Here is a 20,892-nt window from a genome sequence, read left to right as displayed (position 1 = left end):
TCACACTTAAAACACAAAGCAATCATATCATGTTTAATATTTTTACTCCTAAGGAAACATGACTGAAAACGGTTAGCAACTCCTTTAGTTGCATGTTTATGATTGCTTTGTGAGCTGACCGTTTTGTTCGGATGGGTAGGGTGTCCTTCGAAGTTGGAGCCCTGGTGCTGAGACTGAGGTGGTGCTTCTAGGGACCCTGGGCCTGTGATGGACGAGGAGGTGGAACTACAGCGGGAGCGGCTGGAGTAGCCTGTTTGAGGGTGGTACACTGAAAGGAGAGGGCGTCACGAGGGCAGGCGTTACCATAGAGATACATAGTATTATTATACAAATATGTGTTCTATTTAATTCTGTGGGCGTTACCATCAAGACAATTGATTAATTACCCTCTAAATAGCAATGCAATACTGTATGATCACAGTGAGTTTCTGTAAGAGGAAAGACACCAAAGAGAAGAAAAAAGGAATGTACCTGATCCAAATCCTGTGACGCTTGTCTTCAGTGGTTCTAGCTCGAAAGTGAACTTCACAGCTTTTCCCAGGTCTTCATCATACTTGCGTTCACTTACAAAGTGCTGGAAAAAGAAGAGACAAGACCTACAGTATGTGGATACCCCTTAAAATGAGTGGATTCGGCTATTTCAGCCACACCTGTTGCTGACAGGTGTATTAAATAGAGCACACAGCCATGCGATCTCCATAGACAAACATCGGGCAGAGTTCACACAGAGTTCCAAACTCTGCAATTGGCCTCTGGAGCACTGGAAACACATTCTCTGGAGTGATGGGGGGGTGCGTTCTCAGCCCTCTCCTGTACTCCCTTGTTCACCCATGACTGCGTGGCCATGCACACCAACTCAATCATCAAGTTTGCAGACGACACTACAGTGGTAAGCTTGATTACCAACAACGGCGAGATGGCGAGGGCCCTCAGAGTGTGGTGTCAGGAAAATAATCTCAAACTCAACGTCAACAAAACAAAGGAGATGGACTTCGTGGACTTCAGGAAACAGCAGAGGGAGCACCCCCCTATCCACATCGACAGTAGTGGAGAAGGTGGAAAGTTAAGTTCCTCGGCGTACACATCACGGACAAACTGAAATGGTCCACCCACACAGACAGCGTGGCAACAGCACCTCTTCAACCTCAGGAGGCTGAAGAAATTCAGCTTGTCACCAAAAGCACTCAAACTTTTCCAGATGCACAATCGAGAGCATCCTGTCGGGCTGTATCACCGCCTGGTACGGCAACTGCTCCGCCCACAACCGTAAGGCTCTCCAGAGGGTAGTGAGGTCTGCACAACGCATCACCGGGGGCAAACTACCTGCCCTCCAGAACACCTACACCACCCGATGTCACAGGAAGCCTCTCTAGCCACTTTAATAATAAAAAATTGGATGTAATAAATGTATCACTAGTCACTTTAAATGTTAAAATAAAAGGTAAAAAAAAACAAAAAACAATGCCACTTTATATGTTTACATAACCTACATTACTCATCTCGTATGTATGTACTGTACTCTATGCCATCTACTGCATCTTGCATATGCCGTTCGGCCATCGCTCATCCATATATTTATATGTACATATTCTTATTCATTCCTTTACACTTGTGTGTATAAGGTAGTTGCTGTGAAATTGTTAGATTACTTGTTAGATATTACTGCACGGTCGGAACTAAAAGCACAAGCATTTCGCTACACTCGTATTAACATCTGCTAACCATGTGTATGTGACCAATAAAATTTGATTTGATGAATCACACTTAACCATCTGGCAGTCTGATCTGGGTTTGGCGGATGTCAGGAGAACGCTGCCTGCCCGAATGCATAGTGCCAACTGTAAAGTTTGGTGGAGGAAGAATACTAGTCTAGTGCTATATTTCATGGTTCGGGCTAGGTCCCTTAGTTCCAGTGAAGTGAAATCTTAACCCTACATTATACAATGACATTCTAGACTATTCTGTGCTTCCAACTTTGTGGCAACCGTTTGGGGAATGCCTATTCCTGTTTCAGCATGACAATGCCCCTGTACACAAAGCGAGGTCCATACAGAAATGATTTGTCGAGACCGGTGGAAGAACTTGACTGGCCTGCAGAAAGGCCTGACCTCAACCCCATTGAACACCTTTGGAAAGAATTGGAATGCTGACTGCGAGCCAGGCCTAATCGCCCAACATCAGATAGTGTTCTTGCGGTTGTCAACTAACCTTTATGTCCGCTCGTAGCTCACTCAGTTGGTTCTCAGACATGGATGCTGATTGGTCAGTTAGCCTGCGGAGCTCCTCTGCTCTTTTTTGACGGCCATCCAAAATGGCCACTTAAACACAGATACACAATATCAGGCAACTGCTCGCTCACCAAATATTCAGACACCTTCAGTTGTACGGAGAGAAATCCACACATAAGCAATACCATACTGAAACTTGGGACTAGCTATGTCCTCAACATGAGAAGGTAAGACTATTAGTTGACTAGTTTTTCCAAAATAAAATCATACAGAATACAACACTGCATCCCTAAATAACTCCACAGGCTTTTCCTGCTGCTGACCAATATCAGGACTGAGGAGGGAAAAAGAAAAACCACAAAAAAACTCCCACAGAGGAATCGTACTGTTTGTTTATCAGTTGCTAAGAGGAATCAAATGACAGAAAATACTTCTCTCCTCATGAGGTTAAAAGGGGAAGGGAAGAAAGTCTAATCCATTAACAGTAACACACACCTAAAGGAAGGGAATAGATCAGGGCAGAAACTGGTACATTTGAAGGAATTTTGAGTTTCTGTAATGTCAAAGAACTTCTCTAGAGTTCCCTCGCTTCTTCCCTCAATTCCCCACACACCTAGACACAAAGAAAGCATTTAGTCTCCCTTGAAACCTGACACTATTCACTTTTTCCAAGCTCAGGATACACAACACTGTATTTGGAGGTAGTAAAGAATAAAGGGAGAATGGCCTACTTGTGGAAATATGCAGTCTTGCTCTGTCATGTTTCACTACATTGAAGACGGGTATGCCTAAGGCCAAAAATAACCTTAAGGACATACATTCGAAGAATGCTGGTTGGTTACGCGTTAACTTATGAACTGGGAGGGAGTAGGTGACATCTATAGGTAGCCTATATGGAATGTCCTAACTGGGACAAAGGCTTTCAGGAAAATAATAGAAACAGTGTTTATTAGACTTTGTTTCTATTATTACTGAGTGTACAAAACATTAAGAAGACCTTAATATTGATTGGCACCCCCCCTGCCCTCAGAACATCCTCAATTCGTTGGGGCATAGACTCTGCAAGGTGTCAAAAGCATTCCACAGGAATTCATGTCCCACGTTGACTACAACACTTCCCAGTGGTGTCAAGTTGGCTGGATGTCCTTTGGGTGTGGACCATTCTTGATACACAAGGGAAACTGTTGAATGTGAAAAATCCAGCAGCTTTGCAGTTCTTGACACAAACCGGTGCGCCTGTCACTTACTACCATACCCTGTTCAAAGGCACTTAAATCTTTTGTCTTACCAATTCATCCTCTGAATTACACAATCCATGTCTCAATTGTCTCATGGCTCAAAAATCCTTCTTTAACCTGTCTCTGAAGTGGATTTAACAAGTGCCATCAATAAGGGATCATAGCTTTCACCTGGTCAGTTTGTCATGGAAAGAGCAGGTGTTCTTAATTTTTTGTACCCCGAGTGTACATTGAAGTCCAAATGCTAATTGAAAGGCGTTGTACTCACTGGCTTCTGCTTTGACTTTGTCCATCTCTGTCAACAGAGTAACCTCTCTGTCCATTAGACTAAGAGAGAGGTTGGGAGAAAGAGATATGAAATGACATGTTCTTTACTACGATAAGTTGACCATGATTATTTACATTTCTAAGATAGTCTGTACTTTGATTTTGGCAATACTCACCATTTGTCAACTATGACAACACTGGTTAGCAATAGGCTACATGTAATGCTGAAAGAGGTACTAATGGTGGTTGCTGTAGTGCAGATGTGAGAGCAATGAACTGGTTCAGTGATCAAATCTCTTAAATTGCTTAGCTAAACATTCTGCTTAAAAATAATGGAATTTGTGGTATGTTATATCCAACCATAACAATTTCATATTCCAAATATTAACTACAACTTTACAAACTAATGTAGTGGAGTTAATGTTGGGAGATGTACCAGCTCTGGAGCTCAGCAAACGTCTGCTTCATGGTCTTAATAGAGGAGTCCATTTCATCCTTAACCAACACTCTGTATCGAGTAAGCGACACTGTGCATCTCTGCAGGTCCTTCACAGAGCGGTCAATGTTGGGCGCTGAGTGTCAAAGAACAGGGTCAGAGGTCACTTGTCTTAAACAAAGCATTACTAGAGCTGTTGTCATTAACACTCCAGTGCACACATCCTAGTTTTATAAGATAATACACAGTTTATGCACCTGGGACTACTAATCTACCATCGGACTGCAGGAAACCCATGGATTTGACAATATTCTGTATCAACAATAAGGAAATAAAGCACATTTGGCACTAACCAATCTTCCTGGCTCCAGAAAATCCCTGTTGGCTTTCATCAGTGGTGAGCACAGAGGAAGTGGATGATTGCTGGGAGTTGGTTCTGGGACGAAACTTGTTGCCACGGGGAGGCTGGTGATTCCTTCCTTCTTGAGCATGAGGGGTGGTGCTTGGGCCACTACAAAAAGAGTCTGCTTCCACACCTTTAAGGAGAAAGACACTGTAGTGTGATATTTTCCGATGGGTAGGCGTTGGCTTCAACTACAGAAGATTATCAAAAGTGTAGTATAGTCTCAACAAACCAAAGTTTGACCGACGGATAAAATAAAGACTGCTCTATAGCAATACCTGTAATGTCCGACGTGGCAGGCTCAGATTCGAGCTCAGCTGCATCCAAGAAGGCAGAATCCAACTGCTCACTCAGAGAGTCTAAAGAGTCTCCCTCCAACACAGAGCCATTGGCATGGAACCCATTCACTGCTTCTGTACTCTCAGTCTCTGAAGGCTGTGTGGTTTCGGCTGGAGCAGGCTCCTCTCCCGGAGGCTGTGGCTGGGGCTTGGGCTTCTTTTTCTTCTTGGGCTGGATGTTGTAGAATCAAAGTCAGACTAACCACTACAATAAAACCTTACATCTTTTGGAGTTCATACATAACAATGTGCTCTGCAAAAAAGAAACATCCTCTCACTGTTAACTGTGTTTATTTTCAGTAAACTTATTTGCCCTAGCCCTAACCCTTCGATCCAACAGGTTCCAGATGTGCTCAATGGGATTGAGATCCGGGCTCTTCGCTGGTCATGGCAGAACACTGACATTCCTGTCTTGCAGGAAATCACGCGCAGAACGAGCAGTATGGCTGGCGGCATTGTCATGCTGGAGGGTCATGTCAGGATGAGCCTGCAGGAAGGGTACCACATGAGGGAGGAGCATGTCTTCCCTGTAACGCATAGCATTGAGATTGCTTGCAATGAAAAGCTCAGTCTGATGCTGCTGTGACACACCGCCCCAGACCATGACGGACCCTCCACCTCCAAATCGATCCCACTCCAGAGTACAGGCCTCGGTGTAACACTCATTCCTTCGACGATAAACGCAAATCCGACCATCACCTCTGGTGAGAACAAACCGCGACTCGTCAGTGAAGAGCACTTTTTGCCAGTCCTGTCTGGTCCAGCGACAGTGGGTTTATGCCCATAGGCGAAGTTGTTGCCAGTGATGTCTGGTGAGGACCTGCCATACAACAGGCCTACAAGCCCTCAGTCCAGCCTCCCTCAGCCGATTGCGGACAGTCTGAGCACTGAGAGAGGGATTGTGTGTTCCTGGTATAACCCAGGCAGTTGTTGCCATCCTGAACCTGTTCCACAGGTGTGATGTTTGAATGTACCGATCCTGTGCAGGTGTTGTTACATGTGGTCTGCTACTGCGAGGACGATCAAATGTCCGTCCTGTCTCCCTGTAGTGCTGTCTCAGGCGTCTCGCAGTACGGACAATGAAATGTATTGCCCTGGCCACATCTGCAGTCCTCATGCCTCCTTGCAGCATGCCTAAGGCACGTTCACGCAGATGAGCAGGGACCCTGGGCATCTTTCTTTTGGTGTTTTTCAAAGTCAGTAGAAATGCCTCTAGTGTGGCCTCCTGGGTGGTGCAGTGGTCTAGGGCACTGCATCGCAGTGCTAGCTGTGCCACCAGAGACTCGGGGAGCGGGAGGTCGATGGAGCGACGCACAATTGGCCTAGCGTCATCCGGGTTAGGCCGGTAGGGATATCCTTGTCTCATCGCACACCAGCGACTCCTGTGGTGGGCCGGGCGCAGTGGACGCTAACCAGGTCGCCAGGTGCACGGTGTTTCCTCCAACACATTGATGCAGCTGGCTTCCGGGTTGGATGCGCGCTGTGTTAAGAAGCAGTGCGGCTTGGTTGGATTGTTTCGGGGACGCATGACTTTTGACCTTCGTCTCTCCCGAGCATGTACGAGCCCATAATGTTGTAGCGATGAGACAAGATAGTAACTACTAACAATTGCATACCACGAAATTGGGGAGACAATTCAAAAAAGAAAACAAAAAATACCTCTAGTGTCCTGTTTTTATAACTGTGACCTTAATTACCTACCATCTGTAAGCTGTTAGTGTCTTAACGACTGTTCCACAGGTGCACGTTCATTACTTGTTTATGGTTCATTGAACAAGCATGGGAAACCGTGTTTAAACTCCTTACAATAAAGATCTGTGAAGTTATTTGGATTTTTACGAATTATCTTTGAAAGACAGGATCCTGAAAAAGGGATTTTTTGTTGTTGTTGCTAAGTTTAGCTATGGTTGAGCAGAATGTAGGTCCCCATGACAGACACCAGATATGTTCAGCTTGAGCTGCTGACTTCAAAGCAAAATGGGAGATAGGTGACAACAAAACAGATTATCTGGGACGGATGTTGAAAATTTGTGTGAGCTAGAAACTCTATAGTGAAATGCAGCCGATGATTGTTCAATTTATTTTTACTCATCTCTAACCAACTAAACATACATTTCCTATGACTAGCATTTACAGTTCAAAGTTAAGTGGATTTAAAGTAAGTGTTTTATTGCTCAAAGTCTGGATTGGTCTGTCACTGGAAGTATATCCTTTGAACTTGTTTTTAAAAAGTGTTGTCTCATAATCCTGTGAGGGACAGGCCATACTTAAAATGTCATGACACATAATACATTTCATTCATACTCATGTGGCCCTTTCATACAGAATGCAATACCCTTATGTAAAGAACAAAGTTAAGGTTACCTTCTTTTTACCAGTTACATTCCACTCCTTCAAGATATCAATGGCACTACCTGAAGGGAAAATGAAGCAATTGTGAGTTAAGAAGAATGCTCTCTTTCCATAACAGCCTGCATTGACATGCCGACAATGTTGCAGATTATCAAGGTTTAAATACTCATTAAAAAAAAGATCACTATGGCATTCCCATACCTTCTAGGAAAGCCTGGACGGCCTTATCAACGCAGTTCTCAAAGTGCTGCAACACCAGAACAATCTCATTGTTGCTTTTGTTGGGAACAACGGCCCTGACGGCACTAATCTGTGAAGAGAACGAATAAGAGAACGATCTGGCAAATTAAGGAAAATATATAGCATAGTGATACATATCCCAAGGCCCTGGGGCCTCATTTCTAAATGTTGCGTTTTTGCAACATACCATACAACATGTGTGCGCCAGTTTACACAGAAGTTGGCATTCATAAAATCTGAACTTGTCGTGATAATGTGCTTAATTTTGTGCAAACTTTAGACCATACGTACACACTATAACTAGTGGTTGTATTCCAGGTAAAATAATTAGACTTAAGAATTTATTTCCTATTATATAGGAAGAATAAATTCCTCACCTTTACTGTCCGTGATGGGTTCATATTTCCGAAGTAGCCAAAGGCCTATATCAAATTACCATACACATCTCTCATTTAATTGGGCTTAGTAAATAGATCTACCCTCATAGATATCCTAACCAACCTGCCCTCCAAATACACCTCTGCTGTCTTCAACCAGGATCTCAGCGATCACTGCCTGCGTCCGTAATGGGTCTGAGGTCAAACGACCACCCCTAATCACTGTCAAACGCTCCCTAAAACACTTCAGCGAGCAGGCCTTTCTAATCGACCTGGCCCGGGTATCCTGGAAGGATATTGACCTCATTCCATCAGTAGAGGATGCCTGGATATTCTTTCAAAGTGCTTTCCTCATCATCTTAAATAAGCATGCCCCTTTCAAAAAAATGTAGAACCAGGAACAGATATAGCCCTTGGTTCACTCCAGACCTGACTGCCCTTGACCAGCACAAAAACATCCTGTGGCGTACTGCATTAGTATCGAGAATAGCCCCCGCGATATGCAACTTTTCAGGGAAGTTAGGAACCAATATACACAGGCAGTTTGCTTTCCAAACACTAGCTTTTTCAAACAGAAAATTGCATCCTGTAGCACAAACTTCAAAAAGTTCTGGGACACTAAAGTCCATTGACAATAAGAGCACCTCCTCCCAGCTGCCCACTGCATGGAGGCTAGGAAACACTGTCACCACCAATAAATCCACGATAATTTAGAACTTCAATAAGCATTTCTCTACAGCTGGGCCATGCTTTCCACCTGGCTACCCCTACCCCGGTCAACAGCCCTGCACTCCCTACAACAACTTGCGCAAGCCTCCCCCATTTCTCTTTCACCCAAATCCAGATAGCTGATGTTCTGGATGTTCTGAAAAAGCTGCAAAATCTGGACCCCTACAAATCAGCCGAGCTAGTCCTAGCTGGACCCTCTCTTTCTTAAATTATCTGCGAAATTGTTGCAACCCCTATTACTAGCCTGTTCAACCTCTCTTTTGTATCGTCTGAGATCCCCAAAGATTGGAAAGCTGCCGTGGTCATCCCCCTCTTCAAAGGGGGAGACACTTTAGACCAAAACTGCTACAGACCTATATCTATCCTACCCTGCCTTTCTAAGGTCTTCATAAGCCAAGTTAACAAACAGATCACCGACCATTTCGAATCCCACCGTACCTTCTCCACTATGCAATCTGGTAATGGGTGCACTTCAGCCACGCTCAAGGTCCTAAACGATATCATAACCGCTATCGATAAGGGACAATACTGCGCAGCGTTATTCATCGACCTGGCCAAGGCTTTCAACTCTGTCAATCACCACAATCTTATCAGCAGACTCAACAGCCTTGATTTCTCAAATGACTGCCTCGCCTGGTTCACCAACTACTTCTCAGACAGAGTTCAGTGTATCAAATCGGAGGGCCTGTTGTCCGGACTTCTAGCAGTCTCTATAGGGGTGCCCAGGGTTCAATTATCAGGCCAACTCTTTTCTCTGTATACATCAATTATCTCGCTCTTGCTGCTGGTGATTCTCTGATCCACCTCTATGCAGATGACACCATCCTGTATACTTCTGGCCCTTCTTTGGACACGGAGTTAACTAACCTCCAGACAAGCTTCAATGTCATTACAACACTCCTTCTGTGGCCTCCAACTGCTCTTAAATGCAAATAAAACTAAATGCATGCTCTTCAACTGATCGCTGCCCACACCTGACTGCCCGGCCAGCATCACTACTCTGGACGGTTCTAACTTAGAATGTGGACAACTACAAATACCTAGGTGTCTGGTTAGACTGTAAACTCTCTTTCCAGACCCACATTAAGCATCTACAATCCAAAATGAAATCTCGAATCGGCTTCCTATTTCGCAACAAAGCATCCTTCACTCATGCTGCCAAACATACCCTCGTAAAACTGACTATCCTATCGATCCTTGACTTCAACGATGTCAGCTACAAAATAGCCTCCAACATTCTACTCAGCAAATTGGATACAATCTATCACAGTGCCATCCGTTTTGTCACCAAAGCCCCATATACTACCCACCACTGCGACCTGTATGCTCTCATTGGCTGGCCCTCGCTTCATATTCGTCGCCAAACCCACTGGCTCCAGTTCATCTATAAGTCTTTGCTAAGTAAAGTCCCGCCTTAGCTCACTGGTCACCATAGCAGTACCCACCCGTAGCACACGCTCCAGCAGGTATATTTCACAGCCAATTCCTCCTTTGGCCACCTTTCCTTCCAGTTCTCTGCTGCCAATGACTGGACCGAACTGCAAAAGTCACTGAAGCTGGAGACTCATATCTCCCTCACTAACTTTAAGCACCAGCTGTCAGAGCAGCTTATGGGCTATTTACAGATGGGCTATCTGCAAATGGCCCATCCAACTACCCCATCCCAATACTGTATTTATTTTGCTCCTTTGCACCCCTCTACTTTAACACTCATCTTCTACACATCTCTCACTCCAGTGTTTAATTACTATATTGTAATTATTTCACCACTATGGCCTATTTTTTGCCTACCAACCTCATTTGCACACACCGTATATAGACTTTTCTATTGTATTATTGACTGTTTTTGTTTATTCCATGTGCAACTCTGTGTTGTTGTTTGTGTCGCACTGCTTTGCTTTATCTTGGCCAGGTCGCAGTTGTAAATGAGAACTTGTTCTCACCTAGCCTACCTGGTTAAATAAAAGTTTAAACAATTTAAAAAAAAATAGGCTACATGCATTTTTAAAAATTCTGTATGCGAGCCCATAAGCAGTGTGGTTTATATAGGCTACACAGTCTAATAAAACAGACAGATTATATTTTACATTGAAGTATGTACGTGACTACTGCAAATTATTTTTATTTATTTTTTAGTAGCCTAGACTATGTTTTAGAATTCACAGGCAGTACCGCATATTTTAGGTTGGGGGGAAAAGTTGATGCAAAACATGTTTAAACATTCTGCTGACAGGTCGACAACAATTAGTTTCTGAAATAAAAAACAATGGCCATCACATTCCTTCGCCAAATAAAGCATAAGTTACTGCAAACAATTACACTGGTAGCGTATGTAAAATATTTGACAATATGGGTAGACTATAATATTGCTGTTCGATAGGAGCACAGAGTGCTTAAGTATCTATACCAAGGCAGGAGATTGTGTTTCTATCTATTGATAAAATATTCAACAACAATTCGTCTTTTGCATAGATGTGTGGGCTGTATGTGTCCGCTGCAGTCATTTAACTGTGGCACTGCCACAACGGAAACAAAAATCTCAAACAATATTTCTGTCGAGACAAACTTTGAAGATGCTATAACAGTCGACATGTACTTTTCCTCTGCAAACACAACAAATAATGAATAGAAAAAAATTGACAACCCCATAGTAGAACAGTATCTATAGTGAACTAAAATATAAATGCAACAATTTTACTTAGTTACAGTACATAAGGAAATCAGTCAATTGAAATTAATTCATTTAGGCCCTAATCTATGGATTTCACATGACTGAGCAGGGGGTGCCTGAGAGGGCATAGGCCCAGCCAATCAGAATGAGTTTTCCCCCACAAAAAAGGTCTTCATTACAGACAGAAATACTCCTCAGTTTCATCCCGCTGTCTGGATGGCTGGTCTCTGCCAAATTCTCTAAAACGATGTTGGAAGCGGCTTATGGTAGAGAAATCAACATTCAATTATCTGGCAACAGCTCTGGTGAACATTCCTGCAGTCAGAGCCAGTCCTGACCTCCCTGGGGCCCTAAGCAAAACCCGTGAGCCATGTAAACCATTTTCCATGCTGTTCCCACATGCTTCAAGAGGGCCACTATTATTGTTCCTGTTCTCAAGAAAGCTAAAGGTAACTGAGCTAAATGACTATCGCCCCGTAGCACTCACTTCCGTCATCATGAAGTGCTTTGAGAGACTAGTCAAGGATCATATCACCTCCACCCTACCGGACACCCTAGACCCACTCCAATAGGTCCACAGACAACACAATCACACCGCCCTAACCCATCTGGACAAGAGGAATACCTATGAAAGAATGCTGTTTATCAACTACAGCTCAGCATTTAACACCATAGTACCCTCCAAACTCGTCATTAAGCTCGAGACACTGGGTCTCGACCCCGCCCCGTGCAACTGGGTCCTGGACATTCTTACGGGCCGCCCCCAGGTGGTGAGGGTAGAAAACAACATCTCCACCCTGCTGATCCTTAACACTGGGGCCCCCACAAGGGTGCGTTCTCAGCCCTCTCCTGTACTCCCCTGTACTCATCCATGACTGCGTGGCCATGCACGCCTCCAACTCAATCATCAAGTTTGCAGATGACACTACAATGGTAGGCTGGATTACCAATAACGACGACGACGAGACGGCCTACAGGGAGGAGGTGAGGGCCCTCGGAGTGTGGTGTCAGGAAAATAACCTCACATTCAACGTCAACAAAACGAGATGATCGTGGACTTCAGGAAACAGCAGAGGGAGCACCCCCCTATCCACATCGACGGGACAGTAGTAGAGAAGGTGGAAAGTTTTAAGTTCCTCGGCGTACACATCACGGACAAACTGAAATGGTTCACCCACACAGACAGAATGGTGGAAGGCGCAACAGCGCCTCTTCAACCTCAGAAGGCTGAAGAAATTTGGCTTGTCACCAAAAACACTCAAACTTTTAGATGCACAATCGAGAGCATCCTGTTGGGCTGTATCACCGCCTGGTACGGCAACTGTCCCGCCCACAACCGCAAGGCTCTCCAGAGGGTAGTGAGGTCTGCACAATGCATCACCGGGGCAAACTACCTGCCCTCCAGAACACCTACACCAACCGATGTCACGGGAAGGTCAAAAAGATCATCAAGGACAACAACCACCCGAGCCACTGCTTGTTCACCCCGCTATCATCCAGAAGACGAGGTTAGTACAGGTGCATCAAAGCTGCGACTGAGAGACTGAAAAGAGCTTCTATCTCAAGGCCATCACTGTTAATGTTAGTGATGGCTGTTTGAGTGGCTGCTGCCAATATACTGACTCAAATTTCTAGCCACTTTAATAATTAAAAATGGGATGTAATAAACGTTATAATGTACATATTCTTATTCCTTCCTTTACACTTGTGTGTATAAGGTAGTTGTGAAATTGTTAGATTACTTATTAGATATTACTGCTGTTACACACGCCTCTATGAAGAGGGGACGCAACACCCTGCTACTCAACTCTCCGTGAAGTGAAAGGGGTATGGACTGTAGGTGCGAGTAAGGATGACAAAAGGCAGAGAATCGTACCGTTTACAAGGAATTTATTCCGTCACACGGTAATTTTGGGGAAAAGGGGCTGGACGGCACCAAAGCAAAGAAAGTAAATATTAAAGCCCCCTCTCCTACTATACCTGCCTACCCACTACTTACCTAACAAAGCACCACCTGGTGCCCTAACCAAAATACAGGGGGTGGTCCGCCCAGATCTTACCTAGTGTGCCTGACAGTGACTATACTACGGGTATATGCCTAAGCACTCTCTTGGTGCCTTCCCCTTCCCCCCTGGGAACAAATGAAACAGAATAACACAAACAATTTCAATAATCAAAACACTGCATCCTATTGACACACAACAGACATAACCAATCAGCTCCCTCAGCAACAACTAACATAGTACATACCAAATCTCTTTGAGAAACAACCAACATATGCTATAACCCTCAGCAATCACTCTCAGCAGTGATCTTTCTCTCAGCAATGACCTCCCAGCAATAATCTCTCTTCTGAACAGAACACTGGCTTTTATATAGCTTCAGAAGGCATTGGTAATTGGAGACAGCTGCGTCCTGACGAGGGGGCGGGGTCAGCTCTCCAATTAGCCATGAAGTCGACCAATCAAATACAATCTTAAAATGTTACTAACTGTGCAAACATTTGAATTTAAATCTTACCATCAAAATATTCCTCTTCTGCACTGAGGCAAAATCATCAATGTCGTCATCATAGGACATGTTTCCCCATGTCATGATTTATACTCATGATGGCCAGACCACTCAAACGTTCCTGTGACATGGAAGACCTCAGGAAGCTTTTGATGCACTTTCATTTTGAAAATCTCCTCTCTGCTGATGCTACTGTTACTGGTAGGGCGACTGCAATTCTTAGTGCTATCCAAAGGTTAGGAAAGAGTTCCTCCAGGTTTTTCTCAGAGAAAGGAAAGCAGCTCAAAAAAGGCAGTCATCTTATCTGATGGCAGATCAGGTAAATTCTGAATCTTGTGTGCCAGATTCATTCCACTGATGTCACAGTCATTTCTGAAGGTTAGAGTGTTTTCAACTTCCATGCAGTGGGCCTTTAAAATACTCCCTGGACATCTGAGAGGCAGTGCAGCACTCCATATTTGGTTTTCACCTGGTTGAGCGTTTCAAATCTCTCATCCATGGATATCACAGCAGAGTCGACCACAATGTTAAAGTAGTTGACTTCAAGGTTTTTCAGTGCATCAGTCACTGGTTCATTAGGACATGCAAAGCTGAAATGCCTCCTGCTGTTTCTCAGGCTTTACTCTTTCAGATCAGCCTCCACATGGATTTCTTCACAACGCTTTTGGCTGTTGTCTGGGCCTCAGACAATCCAGTTTCCCTGTATGTAGTGAGGGAGGCCTTTGCATTTGATTAAATTCACTGCAATATTCAACTGCATTGAGGCGGATTGGAGCAGCTTGTTCACCTTGTTTGTCATTATCTCGCACCATACGACACAGCAAATCAAGAAGCCGTAGTACCAAACTTCCTCTGTAAGTGCTTCTGCCTCCACTTTGGCCACAAGATCGTTGATCGTCTGTCTGGCTTCCAGTAATGCCTCCCGAACCTCAGAAGCCTGATACCTGATTGCATGAACAGTTTGGAGCCTACTCTCCCATCTTGTGTCACTCCATGACCTCACGGTTATGTTCACGTGTTTCTTCAAAACAATCCATCTTTGTGTGGCAGCTGAAAAGAAGGTGAAGAGCCTTTGCACATGCCCAAAAAACCCAACTGCATCTTTTAAAGATTTGGCAGCATCTGCAATGACAAGGTTTAGAGTAGGTGCTCCACATGAGACGAACACAGCTCTGGGATTTTTTTCAACAGTCTGGCTTGTACTCCTTGGTGCTTGCCCTTCATGTTGGCCCCATTATCATAAACTTGTCCTCTGCAATCTTCAAATGAAATCTTGAGCTCATTCAGCTTATCTGAGACGACAGTGGACAGATTGTTGAGGTTCAACCGGCTTCATTCACAAAGCCAAGGAAGTGCTCCTTGATCTCTGGCTTTCCCTTTAAAGCTACACTTCTCAGAATAATGGACATTTGCTCCTGGTGACTAATGTCAGGTGTACAGTCCAAGATAATGGAGAAGTACTTGGAGTCTCTTACTTGATTCACTATTGCTTCCAGAATCTTGTCACTCACAATCTGTATCAGCTCATTCTGTGTGTGCCTCCCAAGGTAATGAGCATGTGTTTCTTCATCTTTAATTTTGCTGAGATGATTTTCCATAGCGGGGTCAAATTTGACCAGTAATTCAACCTCTTTTAGGAAGTTGCCATTATCTGGTTGGAAGAGTTTGTCTGATGAACCCCTGACTGCTAGGTTTCTTTCAGCCAGAGACTGGGTGGTACTTATTAAATGTGTAAGGACATCCCGGAATTCCTTTCCTTCAGCCTCAAATGGTAATTGGTATCTGGTCAAGAGTCTGTCCCCGACTTAGGCGCAGATCATGTTCTCTCCACTTAATCATATTGTTTGTGTTCAGGAAGACCCTCATGGTGTTTCAGAATGGCGTTGATATTTGACCAGTCATTCACACCTTCCTTTATTATTTTGTAGAAAAGAGCTTACAGCAAAAACAATACACAGCGTTGTTTTTGATTGAGTATGAAAGCCAGCTCCTGGTAATCTTTTCCCCATTTGACAGCTGTCTCTGTAATATGCCTGAATGGAAACCTCTTCTAGACTTGTCTTTACGGTACGAAAAATCCAGTCCTGGTTGGAATGGACCTCTGCCCACTAACTCAGTCCTCATAAAGTCTGTTAAGATTGGGGCCAATCTGCTGGGTCATTTGGTGGAGCAGCAACTGTTCTATTAGGGTGAGTTGCTTGTATCTGGTGCTGGCTGTACACCTCTGGTTGTGCTAGTACTGGCTGAGGCTGCCTGTACTTCACCTGGGTCTGTGTTAGTATTTGCTGAAGCCAGCTGTACTGGGTCTGTGTCAGTACTTACTGAGGCTGGATGTGGATCAACTGAGTCTGTGCTTGTACTGGCTGATGATCCAGCATCTCCTCTACTGACAAACTTAAGCATAGCACCTGTAAATTATCGATAACAATATTATTAATTTTATCAGCTGCATCAAGCCCATTCCAACTGGCTCCCCCAGATTTCCATTAATACATTTTCAAATATACAATACTATGGCTTGGCTGAATAGTTGATGGTTATTATTTACTGAGAGATGTGCATCCATATTGCCCAGTTTGCTCAGCTAATCAACATTTAAAATTCAATATATAAATCAATAGTCAATGTCAATCCATTGCTTTCCATCTTGCATTAGTCCAGAGTTGTAACTAAATCTTGACTGTGAGACTAGATAATCATTGTCTTGTTTTAAAATGACGTGCACCTATGAGGAGTGCCATCACACTCATATATTGTCTGGACTGGAAACTTGCGCAAGTTTCATTTTGTGCATGTTCACGCGCAACGTGGTTATCTTTTCCGAGCTGCAGTTTATAAACACCGTTGTCATTTATCAAACGTAATAAATAATTGTATTTCACTCACTTTTGTCAGGCACAAATTCACAGAACACAGCCCTGGAAGTGGCTGGAGAGCAAGCAAGACAGACAGACCAAGAGATGCACTGCCCAGTTAGGTTAGTAAGACAGACTAAAGAGATGCACTGCAAGCTAGCACATCAACTTAACGTTACTGTTATTTGCCGACATCAAACGTGGAGAGGAGAAAACAGGTTTACCTGATTGCTGTTCCCGCAATTCACTCATGGTGTTTTTTCCCTTTCTTTCTCTTTTCGTGACCAGAAGGATAGTTCCACTTCATCCTCTCATCCAAGTTGTAAACATTGACACCCGCTTTGACACGGGGGGAGGCGGGGCCCTTGCGTAATTTGTGGGGCCCTATGCAACTTGCGTAGTGAGCGTATAGGGCTGCCCGGCTCTGCCTGCAGTCAGCATGCCAATTGCCTGCTCCCTCAAAACTTAAGACATCTGTGGCATTGGTTTGTGACAAAACAGCACATTTGTGGCATTTTATTGTCACAAACAAGGTGCACCTGTGTATTGATCATGCTGTTTAATCAGCTTCTTGTTATGCCATACCTGTCAGGTGGATGGATATCTTGCCAAGGAGAAATGCTCACTGACAGGGACGTAAACAAATTTGTGCACAACTTTTTGTTTGCATGGAACATTTCTAGAATCTTATTTCAGCTCATGAAACCAATACTTTACAAGTTGCGTTTATATTTTTGTTCAGAATATTTACCTAGTTGGCTTGTTTTGTGTTCTATGCGAGATAGATATTCCTCAATTATATTCCTTAAATTTAAGAGCACTATAGGAAACATGCATTTCGACAAGCAGTCAATGCACAACAATTCTTGTAATCACTGGGAAAACAGCAGTTTTAATGGCCTTTGTTACGAGGCAGTGGTAGAAAAAGTTCCCAATTGTCATACTTGAGTTAAAGTAATACGATACCTCATTGTGACAAATTGTGGGATTGTGACAAAGTGGTTTCTGTGAGAAGTACAGGCAGAGGTCATGTTACCCAAGTAACCCTAACAGGTAGACCTACATTCTATTTACTGTGTTTATGCAAGTTTTATAGGACATCAAATTAATAAATAGGATACTAACTAGTTAAAATACTACATTTGGGATCTAGGCAATTTACCCAATTTATTTATTTCTAGCCACTATGCTGCATTAATTGGGCTACAGGTGATATTGCTTATTGCATACCTGATAATATGGATCATACATAGGCTATATGCATGGACCAATATGTTAAAATAACCTTTACATCCTTTCCCCCCCACTGCATTTTTGTTTTCTCCAGAGGAAACACTAGGCTGTAGCATTTACTTTAAAATTGTTTTGAATATATAATTAATCTTGCAGAATGCAAGGACAGTGTATGGCACTCGCTATAGTCAGCATGCATATTTGAATAGAAAAAGTCATGGCAAAATATCAAAACATTCCACCCACACCTACACATAATTGTGATAAAATTAACCATCGCTTTTTATTTTTAGAAACTTCCATAGACTAATTCAAATAGTTCCAAATTATACAACAAATAAAAGGGTGTTATTGTCACCATTGTGAATGATGCCATTTTTCAGGCGAGGCTATAATCCTAGTTCATACACACCAAGTTTTAGAAAGGCTTTATAATGGAAAACGTGCATGTGTATGGTATGCGCCATGTTTATAAATCAATATATTTTAGTGAAATTTACACAACAGATATAAAAAGAGGCCCATCCTAGCAAAACTGGAATTGTATTCAAATCAATGCAATTGGAATGTACTCAAACCTAGAGAAAAATGTTTTGGTGTATGATCCTTTTCAGTCCTTACCTTCTCCTTCATTCTCTCAAACGTCCCTCCCTGGGACATAACCATTTTCAAGTTAGTGTCGAACACCATACCAGAAGTATCTGGGGGGAAAGAGAGAAAAGATTGCTTGAAAAAATAAATGTGGATTTGGAATCTCAGTTTTTTGCTGGACCTAGGTCTATTTGCAAAACAAATTGTGAATGCATAAGCACATCATTTGTTCAAACAAAGATCTCATACCTAGTCATTCCTGTACATTCAAAGGTATGTGTTGAAAGTCAACCATGGCTGAGAACACAGGGATTGTCATAAATCATGTGGAACAGACGACAGGAGGACTTGGACATTTCCTTACTGGGTGAATAATGAGAAGATGCTTGCTTGATGACCTCTTAAGTAAAATATGCACTTGTTTAACAACTTTTTTAATAAGGTGCTTGAGGACTAGGCCTAAAGATTTTACATCACTTCTATGGGCTTTATTTAGGATAGAACCAAAAATAACTAACCCTAGAGAAATGAAACTTGTCTTAAGAAATCTTAGCATCTGGACTGGCCCAAAATGATCTGAGATCTGCATTGAATTTGAACTGGTTATAACGGATGTACAGTTCTAGAAACAGAATGAGTCAGCAAAGCAGGGGTTTACGCATCAGACGGATAAGAATACCGCCATAAACAAAATAAGCTCAATGAGATGAGAAACAGATGGGTTGCTGCAACCCAAAGACATGTGGCATGAGCAAAGAATGCCAGAGGACAGTTTTGCAGTACTCTGCAACAGCCTTAATGGATGGCTTTATTTCAGAAAGTTCATGAAATAGCCTAACTTTATCTTAGAAAAGTTTGAACCTTTAAAAGGGTATATACTATCCAATGTGGACTGCATGAATGTCAGTTCAAATTGCTGTCCATCTCTCTCAACTATTGTGTTTGAAAGGATCCATTCTACCTCAATAAGATGTCTTGGAATGTATCCTTTCCAAAAGTGGTTCTGGCCAAAAGCAGCAGTGGCAACGATGTTTGGTCTGAGACAGTCAATGTTTTTTGTCTACAGTACAATAGCAGAGCAGGAAAATCTGATGGGACTTCCACCATGCAACCTCCAGATATTAAAATAGAAATTTGCCAGGAGTTCATAGATTTGAGTAGGGACGTCAAACGTTCAGCCCCTATGGACGCTCTTCTAGAGCACCTGGTTAAATTGTACAGAAAAAAACATCTCTAAATGGTTAAATTTGAAATGTGATTGGGCTATAAAAAAAATGCATTTGCTTTATTTAAAATCAACCCCTGAAACTTATCCAAAATGCTGCAGCCTGCCTGGTGTTCAACCTTCCATGTCACCCAGCTCTTCTGCACACTTCACTGGCTTCCAGTCAAAGCTCGCATCCACTTCAAGACCAAGGTATTTGCCTATGGAGCAGCAAGAGGAACTGAGATATGGGTCTTAAAGATGAATGCACTAACTAAGACGCTCTGCAGAACAGTGTCTGCTAAATGACTGAAATGTAAATTAAGATAATTATTTTGCCATATCTAATTCATGTATAATTACTCTACTTTCCATTGATGTGGACAGTAGGTGTTACTACATTACACAAGCTGATGTTTTGACAACATCAAATTGGGGGGGGAATTACACATGCTTTTTACCTCAGATTGGTGATGTTACTACAAAAGTTTATAGTTAACACAATGACAAGATCAATTGCTTAAAGCAGATCAATATCTTGTCATAATTCATGATGGTCACTCTATAAAAAGTTGCTGGCCACACACAAATACACAGATTTTAAAGTCTAACCTTCACTTACATAGAAGCCAACTGTAGTCACGTCATATCGTATGGCGGGTCGTGATTCGTTGAAGAGAAAAAGTAGTTTGTTCCCTTTTCCGTGATGGCAGCTTCACGAAATCAACATCCCAAAATATAGATAGAAGGCTTCTATCTAACCAACCATGTATAGGTTATTCCAAGTTTCCGTGTGGCCTTTGAATAGCGTTAGTTTAAACAGCACTACACCCCAAACGTTTGCCCCTTGTTCTATTGATTTCAGCGTGATATCCATGGAAGTGATTAACAGGAAAAGTGTTATGCTATACTTACCGCATTGGAGACCCACTTGAAACAAAATGCAACACTTCAACATGTAGTTAGCAGTCTTCTATAAAAATGTCCTCTAACCAGTGATGTACAGATTGTTCCCAGATTCCTTGTGTTTTTTTTTATAGCTGTGTTAGTTTTAACAGGATGTGGAACCTCATCTCCCCCCTCTTGCGTAGTTGATTTGAACGGGATAATCGATAGGAGGGATTGAGAAAAAAATTGCATTAGTGTTTCTGTTCTGGTGGCCCCCGTATCAAAATGCAACATTCCAAAAAGTACCTGACTATTCTGCAGGTTGCCCTCC

The 20,892-nt window shown here is 42.9% G+C and overlaps 1 protein-coding gene across 3 annotated transcripts in view; it reads right to left on the bottom strand.

The window, feature by feature from the left end:
- Positions 1–20,892, bottom strand: part of LOC112216233 (spermatogenesis-associated serine-rich protein 2) — a 53,944-nt gene that overhangs the window by 2,664 nt on the left and 30,388 nt on the right. For all 3 annotated transcript variants that reach the window (XM_024376072.2, XM_024376074.2, XM_024376073.2), the window contains 10 exons: positions 18,500–18,579; positions 7,464–7,572; positions 7,275–7,324; positions 4,851–5,082; positions 4,523–4,705; positions 4,170–4,305; positions 3,735–3,793; positions 2,209–2,318; positions 472–574; positions 120–268 (listed from right to left, as the gene is read on the bottom strand). In XM_024376072.2, the coding sequence (XP_024231840.1) occupies positions 120–268; positions 472–574; positions 2,209–2,318; positions 3,735–3,793; positions 4,170–4,305; positions 4,523–4,705; positions 4,851–5,082; positions 7,275–7,324; positions 7,464–7,572; positions 18,500–18,579 (1,211 nt within the window). The remainder of the gene's footprint in view (positions 1–119; positions 269–471; positions 575–2,208; positions 2,319–3,734; positions 3,794–4,169; positions 4,306–4,522; positions 4,706–4,850; positions 5,083–7,274; positions 7,325–7,463; positions 7,573–18,499; positions 18,580–20,892) is intronic.

This window comes from Oncorhynchus tshawytscha, linkage group LG16 (genome assembly GCF_018296145.1).
Source record: "Oncorhynchus tshawytscha isolate Ot180627B linkage group LG16, Otsh_v2.0, whole genome shotgun sequence".
NCBI classification, from domain to species: Eukaryota; Metazoa; Chordata; class Actinopteri; order Salmoniformes; family Salmonidae; genus Oncorhynchus; species Oncorhynchus tshawytscha.
The sequence above is the reverse complement of the archived record's forward strand: the minus strand, read 5'-3'. Positions and strand labels throughout refer to the sequence as shown.